Genomic DNA, 22,883 nt, shown 5'->3' with positions numbered 1-22,883 from the left:
TTCTTTTTTATTAAATTATATAATGATATGTGGAAAGATTTTTCCTTTATGTGATTCCCATCCTCAGGTTTTAGCAAGGCACTGTATAGTCAACCCAATTTGAATTAAGTCCAATTATCTAAACTTTTGAAAGAAGAAAAAAAAACTGTTCTGAAGAAAAGTTACCCGTTTAATAATGTTATTTGCAGTAGCTTCTAATCTCTCTTTACAAATTGCAATGCGCAGAGAAATGGTTCGATGTGTCATTTAGATAGGTTATACCTTATAGAAGGCATGGATCTATTAAGGTTCATAAGCAAGTACTGGTTCGTCCTGGGCAAGACATTAAACTGTGCCCATTCTAGGTCTTGTCCAAACCTCGAGATCCCTAGGCTGTAAAGCAATTAGACGGTAATCTCTCTTCCCAGGGAAGAAAAAAGATAAGGGGGGAAATGGTCCAATGTGCCATTTAAATAGGTTTTACCTTATCAAAGGCATGAATCTTTTTAAGGTTCGTAAGCAAGCACTGGACGAACATCAAGGAACAATGGGGACCTCTTCCAAGAACTCTTCAGAATTAAGTTGTCACCTCCTGATGTTTGATAGATTTACCCTAACTGATCCTCTGAAGTACTCTACTTAGAACGCGCAGTTGATGTTCATGCAGGGTGACATTTATATTAGTAAAACTCGCGCTGGAGCTCCCGCTCAATCTACTTCGCAGTCGGATGAAGGAAAAAAAAAACATTTTCCTATATAATCTTAGAATAGATCAATGTACAGAAAATAGTTAAAACAGGTCATGGTGCTCTCTCTCTAAGTAGACTTCAGGAGAGACAAATTCATACAATGTTGGATCCCCCCTGCAGTAATCTAGAATAGATCAATCAATCTCAACATGCTTTCCTGCTTCAACAACTCCGGATACTCGCTCGAGCCCGGAATTTTGACGGTACTCTTCTTCTTGGTACAACTCTTCATCATCGTGAGATGAGTCGATCAATTACAGCCGCAATGCAAGCGGAGATAAGCTTTTGAAATTTGAAAACCGAGCATCAGCAAGTAATGGTGACGACAGGGCGAAAGAGGTTTTTTCTGAAACCGTAGAATATCCAACGGAGAAATGAACGGATATTTTAACGCGCCGGTGGCAATTTTTCTTAAAGCTCGAAAAAGAAAACCCAGGAATCAGAGTAACAATGGACAAAATGTCCAGGCCACTTTATCAAACAGAACTGTCAATTATACAGGCTTGAGTTAGATGAGCTGTCCTAAAAGATTACAGAATTTCTGCAACTTCAGTCAAAACTACACCCGCCGATCCCACCTTGCGATTACCCGAGATACATTTACTAGGGGAAGGTAAAACTGACGGAAGAAGATGTCTACAGAAGAGTTGCGACCCTACATGTACAATCGGATTTCCACTATCTACTCTACACTATACACTGACCTGACCCATTAGAGATCCTACCGGTGTGACAATCCTCCAAATATGTTAGTAAGAAAGTGAAATCAAATGTCTTCTTTCTCCAACTGCACCCTATAATTTTTCTGGTTGTCGAGATAGCTCCTTCTCGGCAAAATGAAGAAGCCTTCTCAATCTTAAAACCATGTCACAGTGAAAAGGCAATGCGGTTCTTCGTTCTATGTATGCAGGACTCACCGTCATCCATGACAGGGCCTGAAGCTCTGCCGCAATAGACTCGAGAACTAAATGCATCTCGACCTCAAGATCCTTAGCTTCTGAGTTCAAAGCTCTTCCCCCCTGCTTCGCGATGCCACGGCTGACTTTGTCTTGGTTAACATTATTGCCTCCATAATAATCAATGAGCCCAACCGACAGAACGCTAGGCCATTCTTCCTTTAGGTTGCCCCTGAAATCTTTCCTTGTGGTAGGAACAGCTTTTGAGGCCACAAAGGCGGTAGAAAGAGGGAGCGCCGCACCCTTGCTGTGAAGGAGGTGGGCCAGTGGCGGAGACTCAGCAGTTAGGCATGTAGGAAGCTGAAGAGGTGTCGGAGGGAGGAAGCGCATGCTGGGTGATGGGATTAGCAGGAAAGATGCAGATGTAGAACCAAGAGACTTCACAGGTGTAAAACCTTCCAGATAACTGGATGGACCCATAGAGCTCCCATTTTGAGCTCCTCCTGCACAATATATCTTGTTTTTAAGGTAGTCAACTACCAAAGCACATAACATTGGTATGCAGATGTCATCGTATCCACCAGTAAACGAAATGATAAAAAGTACACACGAAAAGAATATTTAGCAAATGTCTCCCAAACACAGGGCAACAAATAGTATTTTAGAATTGACAATCTTCTATCACTCAGTTTAACTTCTCTTTTGGTTTTCCTTCTTAGTTTTCTTATCCTGGGAAACATTTTTCCAATGGGAGAATATATTAGTGCAAACAACTGCCTTGCTGCACATAGAGGGTGTCCTTATGAAACGCAACCTTTATAAACCAAAAGCATTTCATTCAACTTGACGGAGATGGATGCATTCCCAATAAAGATGCTGGATTGCACATGGACTCCAAATATTCTCTAGTTTTAGGGAACGGTATCTAGATGAATAGTAAACTACAAACTTCAAGGGGGAAAAGCTGAAAAGGAGGTTGGAGTAAATGCCCGACTTGAAGTTCACTCCAGGCTACGGCTATGAAAAGATGGGTAATCAATATATGAAAGATTGGCAGTCAAATAGGCATCCATCATATATCTGCACCTTCCTTCAAAATGATCCCAAATTGGTTGTCGAGTACGGCTTTGAAAAGGCCAAATAATGTATCAGATCACAACCAAAAAATTATTTGAAATGTACTCACAGCCAACAGCAATAGGATAGATTCAACACTAGGCAAGAATTTGAGAATGGTTTGACCACTCGCTCCATCCAGATTTAAGTGGAGACAAATAAATAAGCACATTCCACCACAAAAATGTCTGTCAAGAAGTCAGCCAGCAGTGTTCTTGGAGTATTTATAGGGGCTCCAACAAGGGGTTTTCCGTTTATTATTATTTTTCAACCATAAAGAAAGGAGGGAAAATTGATAAGTAGACACGAGGCTTACCGGGAGATGGTACATCCACAGGAAAAACCAGATTCAAGGAATGGTCAACAGAAACAGTAACAAAGCTGATGGTCTGCACCCACTGAAGCAGACCCCTTGGGCTTTCAACCCCTGCATGTCCACCCATGACCTGCTTTCTAGCAGTTGAAGGTCCTAACCCACCCTTCATATAGCCTGAGGATTTTGAGTGAGGACTGTACAACGGACTGGGTGAGGAAGGCAGGGGTCTCTCTTGAATCAAATTCATCTCCTGTTGTTGCAAGGAAGCCCCATTCGCTCCCACAGACATCCCCTCAGTCATTGATCGCCGTAGTTGCAGCGTCCAACTCTTCATCTCAGCTCCTCCAACTGAATAAATGGCTTTTTGCCACTCTAACCACCACGAATGGACAAAATTCATTAGGGAAAACGGAGTTCCAAAGTAAACAAAGGAAAACGTGGAGGAGCTAAAAGACTGAGTAGAGTATTTCATCTAGATATATTCCTGTCATTTCTTCACATTGTCCTTTACAATTAAGAGTTAAAGAGCAAAGAGATGACCTTTAGATATATATCATTAAAAAGCTACTCCCCAGTATGGATTATTTCACAGATCTAAGCTGTTGGGAGACCAAAAATTCTAAGGCAATGGCTTTCGACTCAAAATCAATAAATGAGGGGAAGTAACTTGAGTGACAATGAGATAATAATCCTATAGACAATTGAAATATGAAACGAGGAAAAAGCTCGCATACCTAGGTATTCAAGTTCATAGAAACTTCCGATCCGGGTAATCACAAAATCTCTGGGCTTGACAGCAGCATTATCTGAACAGATCTGAAGTATTTGACAGCCTTGGTGTAGAACTTGTGCAAATAGACACTGCAACCCCTTTGTGTCCTGCCGACTACTAATTCCACCAAAGGGAAATATATGGCTGTCAAGTAATTCCCCCCGAGCATCTGTCCATATGCATACCAACCAACGCCAATCCTCTGTCCATCCATAGCAACAATGTATGGTTGGTAATTTTTTATGGCCAGACCCATAGCTGTCTGACTCAGATCCGTCGACTTGTGAGCTAGATGCAGAATCTGCACTTCCCACTGAGTTTGCACTTTGCATGAAGCCCCCACCACTATCATCTGATTGTCCTTTTGACGTTTCGTTAACTAAACTAGCAGAAAATGTGGGCGAAACACCATGTTCTAGAGAACCAGGTTCAGCCAATATAAAAAGAGGTTCAAACATACAACGTGCTTCCTCTTGTGAGAGAAAATCCCCAGCTCTACTAGTATCGCCACTTAGTCCTCCAGTCCTCGTTTGCCATGAATTATCCCACGCAGCAGTCCTCAAACTGGCATCCATTTCACCCTCTCTGGTAAGGGATGGCCCTGAAATTCGAGGACCAACACACTCTTTCCACATAGAAGAAATGGGAGAGGTCATTTGGGTCATGGCCAACTGGGATCTACCTGATAGTGATGAGGACTGAACATCACTGGACCCTCGTGAAATCCGCCGAGCCTTGTTATAGACAGTAAAAGCAGTCTCCTTAAGGATGGTAAGCTCACTGAGAGTTGGACTCGTTACCCTAAATATGGCATCAACTGTCACAATGTGCAGCACTATTTTTGAAATACTAAATCCTGAAAGCACCAAGATATTTGTTGTTGATGCTTCATCCACAGCTGCCGAGCAGCTCATTGCCTTTCCAACCTGATTGTTCAATGTCACACGTCTCTCTGGTGGGAGAATGACCGATCCCATTGAGACAGAAGACTCAACCACCGTTTTCAGAACAGCATTTGGCTCGGGGAAGGGGCAAACCACATAGATCACCTACAGAATGACAGATGGAAGGTAAAGCAGCTTGCAGAAATAGCCAAAAAAGCAAAAAATAACGGACAACACGAAAAAAAGATGCATGAGAAAATTATTCCACAGTTATTTTCAACTTCATCATATGACATGGCAAATTTGAACTGCTCCAATCAGTGCAAGAGATGCATTGAAGGATGTTTCACACTCTTGCTTACCAAACAAGAACCGCTATTTCCTTCTTTAGGGTTTGTAGTTGAACATGGAGCATATTTCAATCCTTTGAGAGCTTTTGACAGAGACTTGAGATAGCTTGTCAAGTCCCAGCCATTGGAAAGGGACAGAAAGAAATCACTCATTGATCCCACAAGAGATGCGTTACTGCTGACCATCTTCATTGACTGAGGGCAATCCAAAAAGACAAAACCAGGACTCGATGCTTTTCCAGAATCAATCTCCATTTGGTTTCCCACAGTCTGGGGTAGATGAGTCCCCAGTTTGCAAGTCTCATAAACTGAGGAAGAAAACGAGGAAAATGAGGGACAATTCCTCTTAATGGCAAATAGAAAAGATTATCTTCAAGCAAACCAGCCTATCCTGTGTATAGGGCTCCCTCACGAGGATGGTTGGAACAAAGACACATTTGATACCAAAAGATCAAACTAACGTTGATAATCAGAAAGGCATGAATACCCTTTGATCATGAAAATCCAGGTCCCAACGTCCCCACGCAAAATGAACCTATGTAAAGGACAGGCTACAAGTGTTCCAATCACCTAAAAACCAGTGGTCAAGCAACTATTGCAACAAAATATGCAACAATCACGAGAAAAGAGCCACCAAGTTTCCTCAAACAATAACACAGGAATGTTACCATGTGGCAATTCTTTGTCCAGAGGAAGACTATATCCCCTTTCAGCTAAAAACTAAGAGCAGGAACCCTCACTTTTCCATAACCACCACCACCTTGGTCAAGGCTTGAGTTTAGAGACTTAGACAGCATTTAGATAGTTTTTCTCACTAAAAAGTAGAGAAATACGGCTAAAGATTTTTCAAGGGAGTTACACTACTCAACAGTGGATACAAACAGCAAAAGGCAGGATTTTTCCAATGCGAAGAGACCATCATGTTCATGCATTCTGGAAAAACATGGCCGCCCATACCCCTCGATGCCTATACCTTCCAATTCTCATAAAGACACTCTAAAGGAGTAAGATCTTGACAAATAGGTCATCCTTACCAGCAGTTGCAGACCATACATAAAATAAGGAAAATGTTCATCAAAAGGCCAACTTAAATCCACAACAGCCTGTGTATAAGTAATACAACCCATAAAGTACAAACTCACCAGTACCAAGTTGTTGGAAAAAATCAGTAGCAGCAGAAGTTAAGGGATCAATATTAGGGCATAGAACATAGAAACTGACCTGCATTAGTCATGACAATAAAATGAGACTAAAGAGATGATGCTAGTAAATTTTCATTAGGGCCTGATGTTTCAGTTAAGCAAAAGTACTTATTTGCTTTCCCGCCATTTAGAATATTATTCAAATTTTAAAAAATATAAAAAAGTTATATGTGAACCTACGTGTCAATGTTTGCATTTTGTGAAAGTCTCAAGTGTTTCGGATTTTAAAACAACAAAAGTCAGTGTATGGGCCACAAGAGTTTGATTAAGTGAACAAAGTCAAATGTAAAAGTCAATCCGGACAGACCCTAGGTCAGAAAAGGGTGTAGATTAGACGATGCTCACAGGTTTTGGGAGTGCGTAAGGTTCAAGAGGAGCCTTCTCCCAAAGTTGTAGAGAGCCAGCAGATGTCTTAAGCCAATCATCCTGATACCTGCAAAAGATGATTTCCTATTTTAACTTTAAATTCAAATCCCTAGTGAAAGATTCCACTACTTATAGGAGTAATAATGTTTAATCGAAGAGCCATAGCGAATACCCTAGAATCCTAAGCATGATGGCCAGAGCTTCCACAATCATGAAAAGATATATATATATATGCTGGCTGGCTATACTATAGGTATTAGAGATGATTGGCACACATTAAAAACTCCGAATCAGTTCTCTATGTCTCTATATGCATATTTCATGTGATCATGGATCAGCCTCACTACTGAAAACCAGTAAAACAGAAAAGTGGCGAATGGTAAACTGCTACATACCTAAACCAATGACATGCACAATTTATAGACGATATGCCTCTCCACAATCTTTACAAGAATCAGTAAATTTATTATAAGGTAAACTTTTAATCTTTTCATTCTGTAACCATCAAGACAACTATTGATGAGGAAGACAAATGAGTGCAGGAAACTGAACCTCTGATAAGTACACGGATGAGTTATCACATGAGGATGCAAATACTCGAGCTATGCATTCAAGAATGCTAATTCACAGTTGGAACCCCAACTAAGACTATCAACTTGCCTCGTTATCACATCAAGACAACTGTTGAGCAAATACAGCATTAATAGACTAGACTAGAGGCATTGCACCTCATAAAAGGAGATTCAAAGCAAAATACATGGATTTTTTTCTTCTATTTCTTCTTTTTTTGGTTTTCCTATTGGGCAACTTGATGCTATTCGGCCCTTGAATACACCACAGAACCAAGGAAAACAAGAAACTAAATAGAGAAGTACCCAACAAGTATCGCAGGTAAAGGAAGGACATATAGTGTGGGCCTTAGCCGGGAGGAGAACTGCTGTCCAGACTCTGAACTGTTATCTTGGTTTAATCTCCTTTGGCACGAGTCATCCAGTTTAGATCCATCCAGGCCACTAGTCACTATTCCATAGCAAAACCATGTAAAGTATAAATACCAACAACTTTTAGTGTAATTCGACAACAAAATGAGCACCTTACAAAGTTTGAACAATTGACGCATTGCCCAAACGTCCTGTTCTGATACTGACAGATAAATAAATAGCCTTTTGATATATCTCCACAATCATCAAATTGCAACTTATGTCTTGTCTAGCTTTCCATTACCTCTTATATTGGATGAGCCAACTGCAGTGGATTGCGATGGGCTTGATGCTTCTCCACCTGAAAATGTCGTAGTACTTGAAGGATCTCTACACTCACCTACACTAGACTCTGCAGAAAATCCATCTGCCATGTTTCCAACATCACCTAGCTGGTTGCGTCCCTTGCACCACTCAGTGACGGATAAAGGACCATCCAAATTGCCAAATGCAGCTTTTAAGGCTGACTTTACGTCTGACTGTAGCAAGCTAATCACAGATGCCACTTGGACCTGGGATACAATTCCCCACATAAGGATCTAGGTGCTCACAATGCATGCAATGTCAAATATTTAAGATTATGACGCTTCCAAAGTATGTCTCCAACAGAAAGAACCACAGAGAACAGGCAATTTAAGAACAAAAAATTTGGATGAATACTTCATACGGGGAAATTTATTTGATTTGGTGGCAAATACTTAGGTTATTTTACCTACAAAAAGGTTTGTTCACGCATTAGTCAGATGATGATGCTTCCTCTCATGTCTGGAAGCTACTCCGAGAAATTAGTTCAACTGTGCATCTTAGGTGTTCGTGGCAGCATATACAATCCATTGGCATACAATCGAACTTAGGGCTCTCACTGTAAGGACAATATTGACACAATGGTCTCGTTATGTTGCGGACATATTGACGACAAGTTTATGCTATTACTATAAAGTGGCGATATTTTACAACGTTCCAAAAACCATTAACAGATTGCATCCAGATGAGTCATAATGAAAAAGCAGGATTCTCAGATTGAATAGACATATAGACCAGAAGGAAACATGTTTCACAGCCCCATAAAGAATTTCACTAGGAAGGATATTGTTATTGCATAAAATAATCTCAAAACCCTGTCATCGCTGCAGCTTGAAAGGCCATATATCTATTCACAAGACTCAGAGTAAGAAGATAGGCATCAGATTCTTAACAATCTGATATCGGTACTAAAGCATTTAGGTCAAAACCTAATTCATGTGTTTTCTATCTTACAGTATCATATTTGTAGGAAGACACAATTCTTGTTGTTTAGTTGTGAAAAGAAACACATGATAACAGGCGCCAGAATGGTGCCATACAAACATCAGAAGCGGCGCATACTTAACTACAACCATCAGCAGCAAGTAATTGGAGGGAAAATAATTACATGTCAGCTCACGATAAACAAAGTTATTGTAGGACAGAAATCTTTGTCCTTAAGATGTAGCCAGCAATTCTCACCTCAAGAACAAAAAATAAAAGGAGCAGCAACTAGTACGAAATAAAGAAAGAAAATCCTTACATCTGCAGAAAGTGGATCTACTAACTCCACACCAGCAATATCCAGGGAATGACAGGAGGCTAAAGTCCCTCCACAACCTGCGTGAACCATAGAAGGGCCACAAGAAAATCCACGCCGCCATTGCTCTTCCAATGCTAGCCAACCATAAGGGCCATCACCACAGTCTGCATCCAAAGTCACATCAACAAAGGACGTAGCTTGCTGGACAAGAAATTGCATTCCATCTAGAAGCTCCTGAAGTGGTTGCCTTTGCCCATAAGAAAGCCCACCTTCCTCACTAAATGAGTTAAGTGGGGATGGACATACTTCAATTCCAGGCGAACTAGAAGGTTTTGGAACTTTAGGAACTCCAACAGTGCGCCAAACACGTATAGGAGCATTGAGGTGTCCATCTAATAGTCCTCCATCAACATCACCAGCTATTCTGACAGGTATAGATTCTTTCTTCTTCACCTCAAACATGCTAGATATGTTATCTGTCATTGTGCTTTGCTCACCAGGCAGATGATTTAAAATAGCACTCCCACTTAACCTGCTTGAAGTTACTGGCGCTTGGGCACTGGAAGATAATAATGTATGACGTATCTTGCACATGGAAGCTTGGAATGCAAGACACTCCACTTCTGTTGCAAGCACAGTCTTCATAGAAAGAATTAAATGCTCCATGGTACCTTCGATCACTTTCTTCTGGACAGGCTTTACAACATTTGCAGGACCTACATTAGAGAATGAAACTGAAGATGGAGCAGCCTCCATAGAAATAGCACTACTATCGTTACATTTAGACAGCGTCCCATCTTTTACTTTACCAGCCTCCACATGAGTGTAATAATTCCTTAACCGAGCATCATTCCCCTGATACGTTTTTGAGGTCAAAGCCACACCATTCTTCTCATCTGATCCATCCAGACAAGGAGAAGATGGAGGTGTAGCACCATACTTATAATTATTAGTGCTAGAATTTGCACTCTCCACATTACAAGATTTTGGCACATATGGGTTTTTGAAAATTGACGAAGAGAAGTCACTAGTAGGTGCCTCAACTGCTCCATATTCTTGAGCAAATGTCATCAAGGCTTCAACTTTGATGATATGATCAAACTCGCCAATATTAGATGCCGGAGTCTCAACAATTGGCCCAGATGGCAGGGTAATCTCTTGACTTTTGCTGACAAATTCTTCTGACACCGCTGGAGGATTAAAGCTCTCTAAAGATGGAAAACCAACGGGCAAAAGCATATGTTCTGAAACATCCATCACGCCAACAGGACTGCTGCCGACTACCAAATCTGAACCAGAAAACATAAGAGTCTGGGACTCTGCAGTTCCTGGGGGCTTCACAACGAGATTCAAAGATACTTAATCACATTGACATGATGATTCAGTGAGCATACAAAGACAAAGGGCAACACATCTAACAGCTGCTACCTAGAAACTGACGCTAAAATGGCATTGAAAAGTAATACTCTTTTCTCCTAACCAGAGTCACAAAATAATATTCCTAATACTTGTAAAACTATAAATATATTCATCAAGAAGAGCATAACATCTACCTCGATTTTCACAATATTGATTGAAAATAGACCGCATGTCAAGTAAAAGCAGAAAAGATTACTCAATTGTAAAGGAAATGGGACAGCAACCATGACAGTGAAAAAATTGTCTGAAAATGAAGGAAATTTACATACTCACTAAAAAAAAACAAAAAACTCCACAGAAGAGACCTACTAGTGTACTCAAGCATATGAGAATAAGCAACTCTAACTACCTAATGCATATGACAAAGTTGAAAAGGAATTTACAGAAATTAATATGTACCTCTCCAAAAGGCAAAGCATCAGTTTCGAAGAAGTCCCCAAAGTCACCAAACTCAGATAACAGAGCTTGAATATCCATGGCCACACCTCTATCGTCGTCATCCCAATCCCAGTGAGATCCTATCTGCTCATTAGCAACTCCAGTAATTGCTGAAGTGTTAACTTCTGAAGATCCAAAATCGGACTTGTATGCTTCTTGCATAGGAACAGCAGCGTCCACTTGACCATACATTTCTGTTATCATCGATCTAGGACGTTTTGTGCCCTAGTTTAAAATAAATGATAATTACTTGGCGGTCATCCAAAACATCAGTGACAGAATAGACAAGAGCATTAATTTTAAGAATCATTGGCATCCTATCATTTCTCTTACTTGGACAATAAAAATATACCTCCCCTCAAATTGAGATTTACAAAAATAAGAAAAATAAACATGCACTAAAATCTTAGCAAAATTGTACTAAAAATATACCTCCCTCCCTCAAACAGAGATTTACAAAAATAAGAAAATACACATGCACTAAAATCTTAGCAAAATTGTACTAAAAATATACTCCCTCCCTCCCAAAGCCCACTTTTCCTCTGCAAGTGCACATAATTCCAATAACAAGATAAACTCGGTCTCGTTTTTATTTTACATCTCTTGACAGATTTTACAGTTGGACGGATAAGCAGCAAAATAAGTTAGATGCAAAAATTTTAAAGTTCTCTCAATATGTACAACACACACACAGCAAGCCACACCAACCCCGCCCCTCACCTCAAATTAAAAACGACGCGAGTGCACAAGCACACACACACACCCATACATGTGCACGTATTCATGCACACATACACACTCTAAAGCTCTGTTTGTTTCACGGAAAACGACTTCCAAGAAAAGGTTTTCATTTTCCAGCATTTGGTTCACAGAAAATAAATTAGTCAAGAAAAACATTTTCCGTCAATGGAAAAAACACATTTAAAAGTGGGGAAAATGATTTCCTCTTTTTGAAAAGACGAAATCATTTTACCTCCTTTTTCTTTCACCCAAACCAAGCACATTTTCCTCCTTGCACTCCTTTCATTAATTTTTTATTTTATTTTTCTTTTTTCTTTTTAAAAAGAAATCGAATTTTTAATTTTTAAATTTCTCTTTTTCCTTCTTTCGGCAACCAGCCACAGGCGAGGGACAAGATCGCCCAAGGCAAATGAGGCTCGAGTTCATTGATCTGGTGAGGCTCAAGCTTGCCTGTGGCCAATTGCTGTCGAAGAAGAAGGAGGAAAAAGAAAAAGAAAGAAAATTAAAAAAATTAAAAATTCGAATTTAAAAAAAAAAGATAAAATAAAATAAAAAATTATTAAAAGAAGTGCACAGAGGAAAATCGAATCAGATTTTCCATACCAAACGGCGAAAAATATTTTCTAGTTCATTTTCAGGTTTCAGCCAAACACTGGTAAATATTGTTATTTTTCTAGAAAATGACCTCCTGAAAAATATTTTCCAGAAATATCACATTTTTCGCGAAACAAACGGAGCCTAACTAAGCAAAAATGAATTTGGCCAAAAAGAAGGAGGCGAAAGAAACACGCGCAAGTGTATATATGATCCACAAAATGGCCCTACAGATATGAATGTAGAGAAAATGCTAGATGGCTCGAGATATTAGGATAAGCAGTCGCATGTCCATGCTAAGACAATTTGAGATGACAGGATTCAGGTCTCAGGCCATAAATAACAGTATGAAAAGTAAGGACATAGCACTTATACCATTTTCTGGCGGTCATTCTGCAAGTCAGCAGAAGATATCAATGAGTCTGCATCTGCTTCAAGATCTCCTGCTGCAGAAGTCATATTGTAGTCGCTTTCACTTGAGCTACTGCTTACGCTGCTTAAGCTGCTAGAATTGCTATTGCTACTACTATAATAACTTTTCTGAGTGCGTAATCCATTGCTATCCTCGAGAGTGTCCATATGTGGTCCGCTGCAAAAGATAAGACAGTGATGAGAGAGGTAAAACATATTTGTTTTCTGCATCTAAGATTCTTTTTATAAGATGAACCGAAGGACTAAAATATTAACGCAGGATAAAGATGCCAAAAGAAACAAAACCTATGTTTTTACTGATGGTTTGGCACCCCTTAGGTGCCTGAATTCATAAACTGACCTTTCTAATACGATAGAACAAATAAATCACGGTCCAAAGCAATATATTTACATACATATATTGCAATAAGTTGTGTCCTCATCTTAACTAGAAAAGCGTACGAGAGCTAATAGTTAACAAGTTCAAGTTTGTTTGGTGATGTATTGAAACTCAAACTCAAAACATGAATCATAGACTCACCAATGCATAAAGTAAGATGAACCCATCAGTGATGGCCCTAACCAATTCTGCAGCCAAAATCTGCAACATCAAAAAATCACAGATACATAGAGTGACTCAATTGATGTAAAGACAATGACCAATATGGGTTCAAGCTAGGCAGATATCTCCGTTAGACCATTCTAACAGGAGGCCATCTAGCACATGCAAGGAAAGCTGTGCACTAAGCAGTTGGTGCAGGAGAGCAAACTCCACACATGGTGAAAATTCCAGGTCGTCAGAAAGAGATACAATATGGATATGCAGCCGTACACATATCTAGACGAGTCCAACTGAAACTGACTGCTAGATCAGATATATTTGGCTATTTAAAATTAGAAACATAAAAAGGAAAAAAACCTAGGAGGCTAGGAACTTTTAGGCAAACTAGTGTGCACCTTCTCAATGAAGATCTGGTAAGAGATGCGTTTAAGACTGGGACAAGCACTGCTTCATTTGGGTATATAAATGTCTTCTCGTAAGTTGATGAATGATCCTGAGAGACCTTCTGATCGCATCTTCCTGCAGGAAGGCATTCGCTTCTAAGAGTATTTGAGCCTTGAGCTAATGCCTTGTCAGTTTCAGTAATTGGGCAGCCAACAGTTACTTCAGCGTAACAAGTTTGTCCCCTCAGTTGGCAACTAAAACCTTGAGAAACATGAGACGGTAAACCTATTAACCCACTCGAGGCCTTCGACTTGCCAGAGCTGTCCAAAAGTAACAGAAGATGCAGAGGATTAGCATCAAGGACTATCGTCATCAAAACAAAGAAACAAGAATGTAAACTAGATGTAACTCCAATTAGTCTACCCGAGGTATACTTCCTTGACAAGATCACTTGGACATCCACCAATTAGCCTTCCACGCATGCCATTAGGAGATACAATCACTGCAAAAATGATCATGCACGTGAAAATTCATTTCAACAGTTATTGCAGAAGCCTACTTGGATATTTCTCAAGTATCTCCCAACCAAAATTCTATGATGATCATTTCCCTTTTTGTTATTTTAATGAATTATTAAGTTGTTTAGCTTTTCAATAACTGTCCATCCTCCAAGACATCACCAATAAACATCACAGTAACACAATCAATAACATCCTTGCTTGGTGTCTCATTAATTAAACAATGGGCTTTGAGATGCCAAGGGAGATGATACACGATGATACTTGCAGTTAATATAGATTATCACAGAAGCCGTCCAATCATCGCACCTACTTATGAAGTGAAGAACAAATGTTGTCAAACTTAAAATCATGTCAAAAGCACAATTACGGATGATTGTTAGAACATCCAACCCAAAAAAAACTTAAGCTGATAGGTGGAAGGAGACTGTATAATTGTAAGGTCCATTGAAGACGCATAGACAAACAATGTGGGATATTTAGCACCCCCTCCTACAGACAAACCATTCTGTGAACTGCACGTGGAATTGAACAACAAGAAGCCTCGTATGCAAAATAAATTCGGGGCAAAACCTGACTTTGATACCATATTAAAACATCCAACCCAAAAGTTTAAGGTGATAGGTGGAAGGAGATACATAAATACAAGGGCTGTTGAAATCCCATAGACAAGCATTGAGGGATATCCTAACAAAGATGAACCTTCTCAAGAAAACATAGTTTCCACACCTTCACAGGAACTCTGAATGAAGCTAATCTAGCTTTTGAACAGAAGGAAAAGAAAGAAATTCTCTCTTTGCAAATAATTGAAGCTTACATGGAAGATTGATTAACAGGGTAAGAATGCAGTGCAGATTTTAAAAATGCTGCCAGTTGAAGCAAGAAGATTGCAAATACATGTACATTATTAACCAGCCAAGCATGTTCTTTTGTCTCATCTAACATGTGTTAGAGGCATTACATGATCTTGCCTTATCACAAGGCTACCAATGCTGATTTAATTCACCATATCACTACTTATGGGACTGGAGAAGCATAAAACCAATGAAAGAGAGGGATGACAATTCAACCGGTCTAACCGCCAATGCTTGATGAAAGTATGAATACAAGAAATTTTGATAACCAATGCCCTTAGACCATTGCTAAAGCTGAATGGAAAAAGCAACAGGATGTGTACATCCACTTACTTTACTCTTCTCCAATGACTTCCCTATTATTAATAGCATCTCACTGTATACAACTGATTTAACAAGTTCCCTTAGGAAACTAATTAACAATGTCCTAATGCAGATATTTCTAACTAAAAAGCAAAAATTCATACATTAATACTAATTCCATCAAAAGAAAGGGTATATTAAATTATCTCTCAAATAATAACCCAATAAAAAGATTTAAACACCAGTGCTTGGAGGGAAGGCCTCGAATCCCTTTTCACCAATTACTAATTCTTTCTACCGCAGGCATGCAAATGAATGTTACCTGGACCACAGTTCATTATGCTAAGTAGTACGATATTCGAGTTTGCGGAATGCTAGTTTCCTCAGTTCACGAAACACAGAGGTAGGCTTAGACAGTCTGCTAGTTGGGATTGCAGTAAGTTCAAGGCGGGTTGCTCATAAAATCATTGTGCATGTTCTTTCATACATAACACCCTTCCCCTTTTAAATTTCATGTACTAAGTATGAACGGGCTGAACTAAATTTTTATGCAGACTAAACTTTTATGACTGCATCTTTCTATTTGATTTTACACTTCAATTGCTTTGGGCTTAAGAACTTTTTATATTAATGAAAGAACTTAAAATAAAGAGAAATGAGGAGCCCACAAGCCCTTCTTTTGTTCCGATTGTCTTATCAATAGAAAAGGATGAAATGTCTATTCTAAAAGTGCGCCCCCCCCCCAACCCACCGCCCCCCGGCACGACTTCCCCTCCCCATCTTCTTTTTTTCTTTTTCTTTTTCTTCTTCTTCTTTCTCACCACCCCAAGACTGGTTGGCTTGCTCCATCTGGCATTGGGTGTATTGGGATTTAGAAATATTTTGTGATGAGCGTAGGGGAAGAAGACCGAAACATGCTACTAAAAACTCTACTGAGACAAAGATCGGTTGTCAAGAACATAGAGGAGGTAAGATGGGCAGTTGGTTAGATTTAGTATGGATCGTACATGGACGGTAGTTAGAGCCGGCGGCTCTCTTAGGGTTCCCTCATCTAGGATCCCTGGGGAAGAGGATCTACCATTGAGCTGATAGCCCGTCGTGCAGTCCTCTCGTTGGGGCCTGCTATGCCAAAAGCGAGAGAAACCCCTTCCCCCTGCTTCCCCTTTTCGCCCCAATGTCGCCACGCGGGAGGGGCATGGGGACGTTACGATTTTGTTTCCAGAGTCCAAGGTTTTTTAGCTTGCAATAAAATTTCCAGAAGTAGAGATTAAGATACGAATGCACCACATTTGGCATCCCCCATACCAGATTGTTGTTTGGTGGGGGGGAGCAGTGATCCTGGTAACACTGGTGCAAACCAGAAAAAACTAGCTTGACCATTACAAGTTTGACGAGGTCAAACTTGATTAGATCTGGTTTTCTACCAAGATGATTCTATGAGCAGAACAAGACATAGGTGCAGACAATTTCCTGTGCAATTAGCTCATCCAGTTGGTTCTGTCTGATTCTAAAAGCATAGCTTTTTACATCACCATTGATTTATCTGTGGTTGATCACTGAGCTTTATAAATTCCATCTGTTAACGCTTGTGCTCATCAATAAATAGCAAGGAGAAGAATATCGGGCCAGCAGACTCTTAAAACCAGAGACTGCATTAATTATCTGGAGCAAGCATCACTTCGTAAGTGGGCACTTGATTAATTACAAATAAAAAAAATTATCTTGATGCTATCATTTCTCATTCTTATCAGTACCGTAACACATCTTTTATGTAATTAAGACCATGCAGATGCAAGGAATTAAAATTATATGCCAGATAAAGATCTAAAATCACCAGAGATATCCAATACCCATAAGTTCTAACCTGGATGTCTATGGCTAGAATTGCGAGAAGCATGCCTCGATGCTCTCTCCAAATCATCACTTGAAAGGGCACGTATATGCCTGGTACAGGTAAAAACAATCACCATACATGTTTATCAAAGGAGAAATGAGAAATGAAAATCAAGGCATGAGTGTACATACTTTGCCGAAACTATTGCATGTACAAAGATCGCCTCTTCTGTGGCAGCAAAGACAAATTCCACTGTTGGTTGACCTCTCCTGCAATTACCAACCGACAGTTTGATGATAGATCATGTTCCAGTGGTCCTACCAAAGACTTAGCAGAGAAGGAGCAAAAAGAACAGAAGAACAGGATGGAACGGGAGTGCAACGAAAAGGGGAAGCAAAAGCTCACTGGGGAAGAAAGTATGAATACCTGAAAATTCCTTCACTCTGAAATGGATTGTACTTTGAGAATACATCTCCATATCTCATGTAAGAAAGTCCACTCAGTGCCCTGCCAAATTCAACCAGGTAAGTGTCAAGTTCTAACCCTCACAAGCGGATGTAGGTGCATGCGTCTACATGCACGTACTTGTACATACATAGGTACACATTTATATTGTTACAGTTAACTGGAAAGAGAGTAACCTCTCTATACAATTCCGTAGAGCTTGAGACAGAGCTGCTGCAACCTCTTCTGAGTCCCCAGGAGCCAACCATAGTCCAGATGCCACAACTTCCATCAACAAAGAAAAGAAACTATAAAACCCCTCGCACAAAAAAAAAACCAAGAAATTCTATATCTGCCAACAACCTCATTCCTAGAAACAAATACAAACAGAGAGAACAGGCAAGTACATTCGTAAAGTTAAAGTGCAAACACAAACATCAGAAAATGAATCTGAAGCTATAGAGGTCAATGAAAAGAAAGCTACACAAGTAAAACTGATATATCAGTGTTTATGGAGAACTCAATTTACCTCTTAGTCCAGATACTGCTGCTTGTGCAGTCTCGACAACAGATAAGTGGCGCCCAGGAAGGAAAAGCCAGAGCTTGATTTTTTCATCTATGAATTTTTTTAAGCTGTTAGAGCAATTACATAACCATAGAAACAAAGGAGGAATGGAGGGTTGATGGGGGGAAGATGACTTTCTGGGTAAAAACCTTGCAGTATTTAGTTTGCAATTTTTTTCAAGCCTCAAGCAAAATATGTATAGTGGAACAAGAACCTACACCAAGTGATCAAACAGTCACAAACAAAACCTAAAAGGCAACTGCTTCCTACTCTAAAAGCATATTGGGAAGGTTGCACCTCAAGAACTTTAAACTAAAACTAGGTCAACCTAAAAACTGCCATCTCAAACCACAGCCGAGAAATCCAGGATTACTTTTCCAAATTTCTCAAGTTGGGCATCATTTTTTAAGGCTCAAGATACTTGATAGAGAAGAATCCAGATGTAATAAGCACAAGAACTGAACATAGAATTGCCCAAAGAAAGAGTTTGCCATTGTTTTACAGACACTCTTGCTGGAGAAAAGAAGTTGCATAAGCAAGATGACAGCCTTCTCAGTCCTCCTTGAGAAGCAACAGAGCGAAAAATGTATCTCCTTTATTTTCTTTTATATAACCAGGATTAACCTGAAAACCCACCATCTCAAAGCATCTGCATTCTCACCTGGATTGTGCAAACCCTGAGATGGATCCCAAGGTCCCACAAATGAATTAGTCCATGTGCTAAGAAAGCCTTTCTTCTGCAACTGAAGATGAGATGAAAGCACCAAGAAAGTAGCAGAATCCTTTGTCTCTGACTTGACGCTATCCAATATAAAGAAAATCGTACATTAGACATATCAGAAAAACTTTTAGTAAAGCACTTGCACATCTAGATTAACATTAGTATATTGGCATTTCGAAAGAGTGTGTGAGACAGCCTGAGTCTAACCTTCTGTCTGGTAAAGGGTTTAACTCTGATTCAAGAGGCAGAAACTGGAACCAGGATAATTGATGGAGACCAACCTGTATTAATCAATGTGAAAACGAAATCTACGCAAGGAAGGGACACATAATGAAGAAGCAACATGAAGGCAGGCAGAAACAAAGACGCATGCACTAGCAGCATATATTGAGACTAATCTACTCATAGAGCAGCTGATAGATTCCAAGAAGTGTTTTGACTCCCAGTATCTGTTAGTAGGCTATGTTGTAAAAAAAAAAAGATTCGTAGAAAACGTGATAGATCCCTCGATGCCCTCTTCATGGGGAAGGAAATTGACTTATCTTCCACATAAAAAGAATCAGAAGTCAAGTCAGGAAGATACTGATTCAACTAAGTAAGCTTAAAATGATCATGTCCCTCCAAAAAGTAAATTATTTCACCATGTCATGTTGCACTTCCCTAGTTCTTTCTCTTAAACACTTTGTCTATCATGCGCGAAATTACTAGGTGGAAGGTGGCAAGACAAATGGACGAATCATGAGGTAATACCTATAGAAAAAGGTTCTGAAATAACTACTCAGATAATAGCACCATTCAATACCACTAGCACTATTGGTTCATCTTGTCTAAACAAGACAAGACCATTTGAGAATCAACAACAACTCATCATAAATATGCATTGCATCATACAACTACATTTTTTGAGATATCCTCCCAAGCAAAACGATCGGGATAAAGGAATAAAAACAGGCAACTAAACAAGACAGCCAGGATGGCAGGAAGAGCACCAGCAGAACTGCGACTTCCTGAACAAGATTTCTATTCTAGCCAGGAGATCAAATATGAGAAAGTATTCTCAGGTAGCGGCAAACTTACTCAAGGTAAGTAATTGGAGAAAGATGAATAAAAGAAGCTTGATAATTTTCAAACTTATTTCTTACTGCATAGGCAAGTGGATGGGTTGCTGGTGGAAAGCATGACAGTGAGGTTTAGGCTACAAGTGTTGACAATTTTGACAAATCAGCAAGTGTTTCTAGAGAGAAGTAAGAGAAAGCCGGCAATCAAAATCTCTGAACTGAATCTGCAAAATTACCATATGTTCCACACATCTAAGACCTATATAGCGGGAATCTTCTTTCCTCATAATCCTTCATGTGTTCCCATTCATCCGCAACGGATTAAAGGCAAATTTACTGGGAAACCTCCCAATGTCTCCCGATTTTTTAACTTCTTACTCTTTTTGACTTAGTATACATCACAGACATCAAATAGATCGAAACAAAAAGGGATATTGGGGTGTAAGCATCAGAGGCATGGCATGGGTGATTAAATTTCTCGATTTCCTTCAAGTAACAAGGCTGTTAACCCTGTTCAGATTCAACTATTAACTGGAATTAAATACGTGGACTTAATATATAGAAAGTAAATACCAAATTCTTAGCTTTTGCCATTTCAGAACCCAACAATCAAGTTTTACATTGTACACATATTAATCAGTATGGTGCAGAGCAAGTTTCGAGGGCTTCGTTAAATGGTCAACAGGTAAAAACCACCCCCCCCCCCCCCCCCCCCCAACCCAAACAAAAGAAATTAAAATGGAGCAAGGTCCAACGCAACAAAACCGAAAAGGAAAGCTTCTTGCACTATTATACGTAGACAGCGCATAGTTGAATTCGGTCAGTAATCATGCAGAGTTAGTTGTATCTATACCAGAAGCAGTAAACTAAGCTTCGAAGCTTCTTAACTACATAGACATTCCCACCGCACTGACCGTAAGACAGGGCTTTAAAAGCAGACGTGTATAACAACACAAACTCTCCGCCGTAAGGCACACGACACTCTGTTCAGTAACTCGGTAAAAATCGAATCACGCACAGAATTCTAAACAACGGAACAATTCCCAATCCAACATCACTGGAACCATAAGAAGGAACACGGAAGAATTAACTTCGCGAAGACTCCGGCATCGAAACAACGACAAGAAAACCCAACGAACGGAGCATCGGAAGGCACGCACCAGTTTGAAGACATTGGTCCACATCACTCCCACTCCAGCACGACGAAGCTCCTCCGGCAACGGCTAGGCCCCAAGCTCCACGGCACGCACCAAATGGCTACTAAAGCCCGCGCATCGCGGGAGCTCCGAGCAATGATGCTCCGCCGCGACCGCAGCTCGAAGGGGAATTTCAAGGCCCGGAACGAGCCGCGGAATCAGCTCCCGACGGAAGCGGAGGAAGCGAGCACCGGCGAGCTCGAGCTGAGGCGGGAGGGGGGACGACGCCGGCGGCGGAACCCTAACCGGCGGCGGCTCCCGTCGCTCCGGGGAAGGTGGAGGAGGAGGAGGACGGCGGCGGCGGCGAGAATTCGAGTGGGAATTGCGCCGAGCGAGCTCGATTCCGTGCGAATTTTCCTCCGCTCGGTTTGATGCGGATTCGCAGGCGGGTGGGGACGGAAGATGGTCGGAGGAAGAAGATGAGAGAGAGAGCTGGAAGCTCAGGCCCATATGAGGAGATCCGAGATGGACCGGGTCCGGTCCGCTCCCATCGAATACGGGTCGGATCTTCCGGCGGGTTTTAAGCCTCGTCCCTCCCCGTTTCTATATGTTCTGGAAATATGTATTTTTTTTGTATATGTAGCTAATTATATCTATATAAATGGTAATATAGGACGCCGGCTAGCATAACTGTCGCTATTATCTAAGAGAATAACGGTGCTTTATAAGTACGACTATAATCACATGTCACGACTTCCGTTGTCTAAAACTGGATAGTATTCTAAAACGCTGCAACTTTCCTCGAATTAGAAGAGCAAATTATCTGTTTCCCATGGAAAAGTTACATAGTCCATAGCAAATCGTTACTTACCAAAACTTTGAACGACTTTGTGATTGCTTGATCTATAGTCATCTGGTTTTCCGAGAAAGGAATTTGTGGGCCATAAAGGTCATTGGGCAAGCATTTTCTTATACTATTGTACATTTAATATATTTAACATAGATGATAACTAGAAATGGTAAGTTGGAACATACATTATCAATGAAACTACCATATAAGAGCTGGTAAATTTAAGGCGTGATTAAGAAAGGTAAATAAAATTGCTAAAAGAAAACTAATTATTAACACAGAGAAAAGTTGGTGAAGTTAAATAAAAGATTGGATCTTCTAATTGAAGTCTAGCAAGATGGCTACTATTAAGCATTCAAAATATGTTGGTCTATATTACTCTGCCTTTTTCATTTTAATCAATTTCCTCTCTATTTGAAAAAGTACACAATCAAACCAAAATAAGCAAATCTCGAAATTAAAATCATAATTTACCAAAAAGAATTTTAAAATCATGCACTGCATGGGCAAAGAACCTCTTTCATAAAAATAAAATGGCATATACTTCCAGTGTATCTAGTGTATCAAATTATTGATATATATAATATACAATGACTGCAATGGAGAAAATCTATGCAAAATATGGATAATATTACTAGTTAAATAATAAAGCATACTTGCAATTTTCCAAACATGCAAAAATGAAAGATGCAAAACAAGCTATCAATGAACAAGCTATCAATGAACAAAATCCTTCCACTTCTAAAGGATCTTTCCTAATTAAGAGGAGCAATGCACTTAGAAGCGAGTCTTTGAATCAAATATGTAATTTGAAAATTATGACCGAAAAAGATTGTCCAAAGAGTTATGACGGTACTATATATTGGATGTATGTACAAGAAAAATGAAAATGGTG

General features: G+C 39.9%; 1 protein-coding gene across 1 annotated transcript; it reads right to left on the bottom strand.

Moving 5' to 3' along the window:
- Positions 1 to 1,170: 1,170 nt before the first annotated feature.
- On the bottom strand, positions 1,171 to 21,627 carry LOC115670159 (mediator of RNA polymerase II transcription subunit 13). The gene is made up of 22 exons (XM_030591361.2): positions 21,163 to 21,627; positions 19,152 to 19,225; positions 18,885 to 19,024; positions 18,188 to 18,274; positions 17,856 to 17,943; positions 17,641 to 17,721; positions 17,406 to 17,483; positions 17,245 to 17,324; positions 14,129 to 14,207; positions 13,717 to 14,025; positions 13,301 to 13,360; positions 12,724 to 12,937; positions 10,975 to 11,238; positions 9,157 to 10,491; positions 7,855 to 8,122; positions 7,506 to 7,650; positions 6,610 to 6,697; positions 6,205 to 6,283; positions 5,075 to 5,370; positions 3,791 to 4,877; positions 3,057 to 3,428; positions 1,171 to 2,127 (listed from the first exon to the last, which is right to left on the bottom strand). The coding sequence occupies exons 1-22, from the start codon at positions 21,184 to 21,186 to the stop codon at positions 1,523 to 1,525; spliced, it is 5,853 nt and encodes a 1,950-aa protein (XP_030447221.2). The 5' UTR covers positions 21,187 to 21,627; the 3' UTR covers positions 1,171 to 1,522.
- Between the last annotated feature and the right edge of the window lie 1,256 nt (positions 21,628 to 22,883).

Source organism: Syzygium oleosum, unplaced genomic scaffold (assembly GCF_021117445.2).
Source record: "Syzygium oleosum isolate NSW1041296 unplaced genomic scaffold, Sole_v2.1 Sole_v2.19, whole genome shotgun sequence".
NCBI classification, from domain to species: Eukaryota; Viridiplantae; Streptophyta; class Magnoliopsida; order Myrtales; family Myrtaceae; genus Syzygium; species Syzygium oleosum.
The sequence above is the reverse complement of the archived record's forward strand: the minus strand, read 5'-3'. Positions and strand labels throughout refer to the sequence as shown.

Coding starts and splice junctions, on each gene's coding strand:
- LOC115670159 (XM_030591361.2), bottom strand. CDS start 21,186: ATGTGGACCAATGTCTTCAAACTG. Junction 17,484..17,640: donor CAGAGTGAAGGAATTTTCAG/GTATTCATACTT, acceptor TGGTAATTGCAG/GAGAGGTCAACCAACAGTGG. Junction 4,878..5,074: donor GAAATAGCGGTTCTTGTTTG/GTAAGCAAGAGT, acceptor GTCATTCTGTAG/GTGATCTATGTGGTTTGCCC.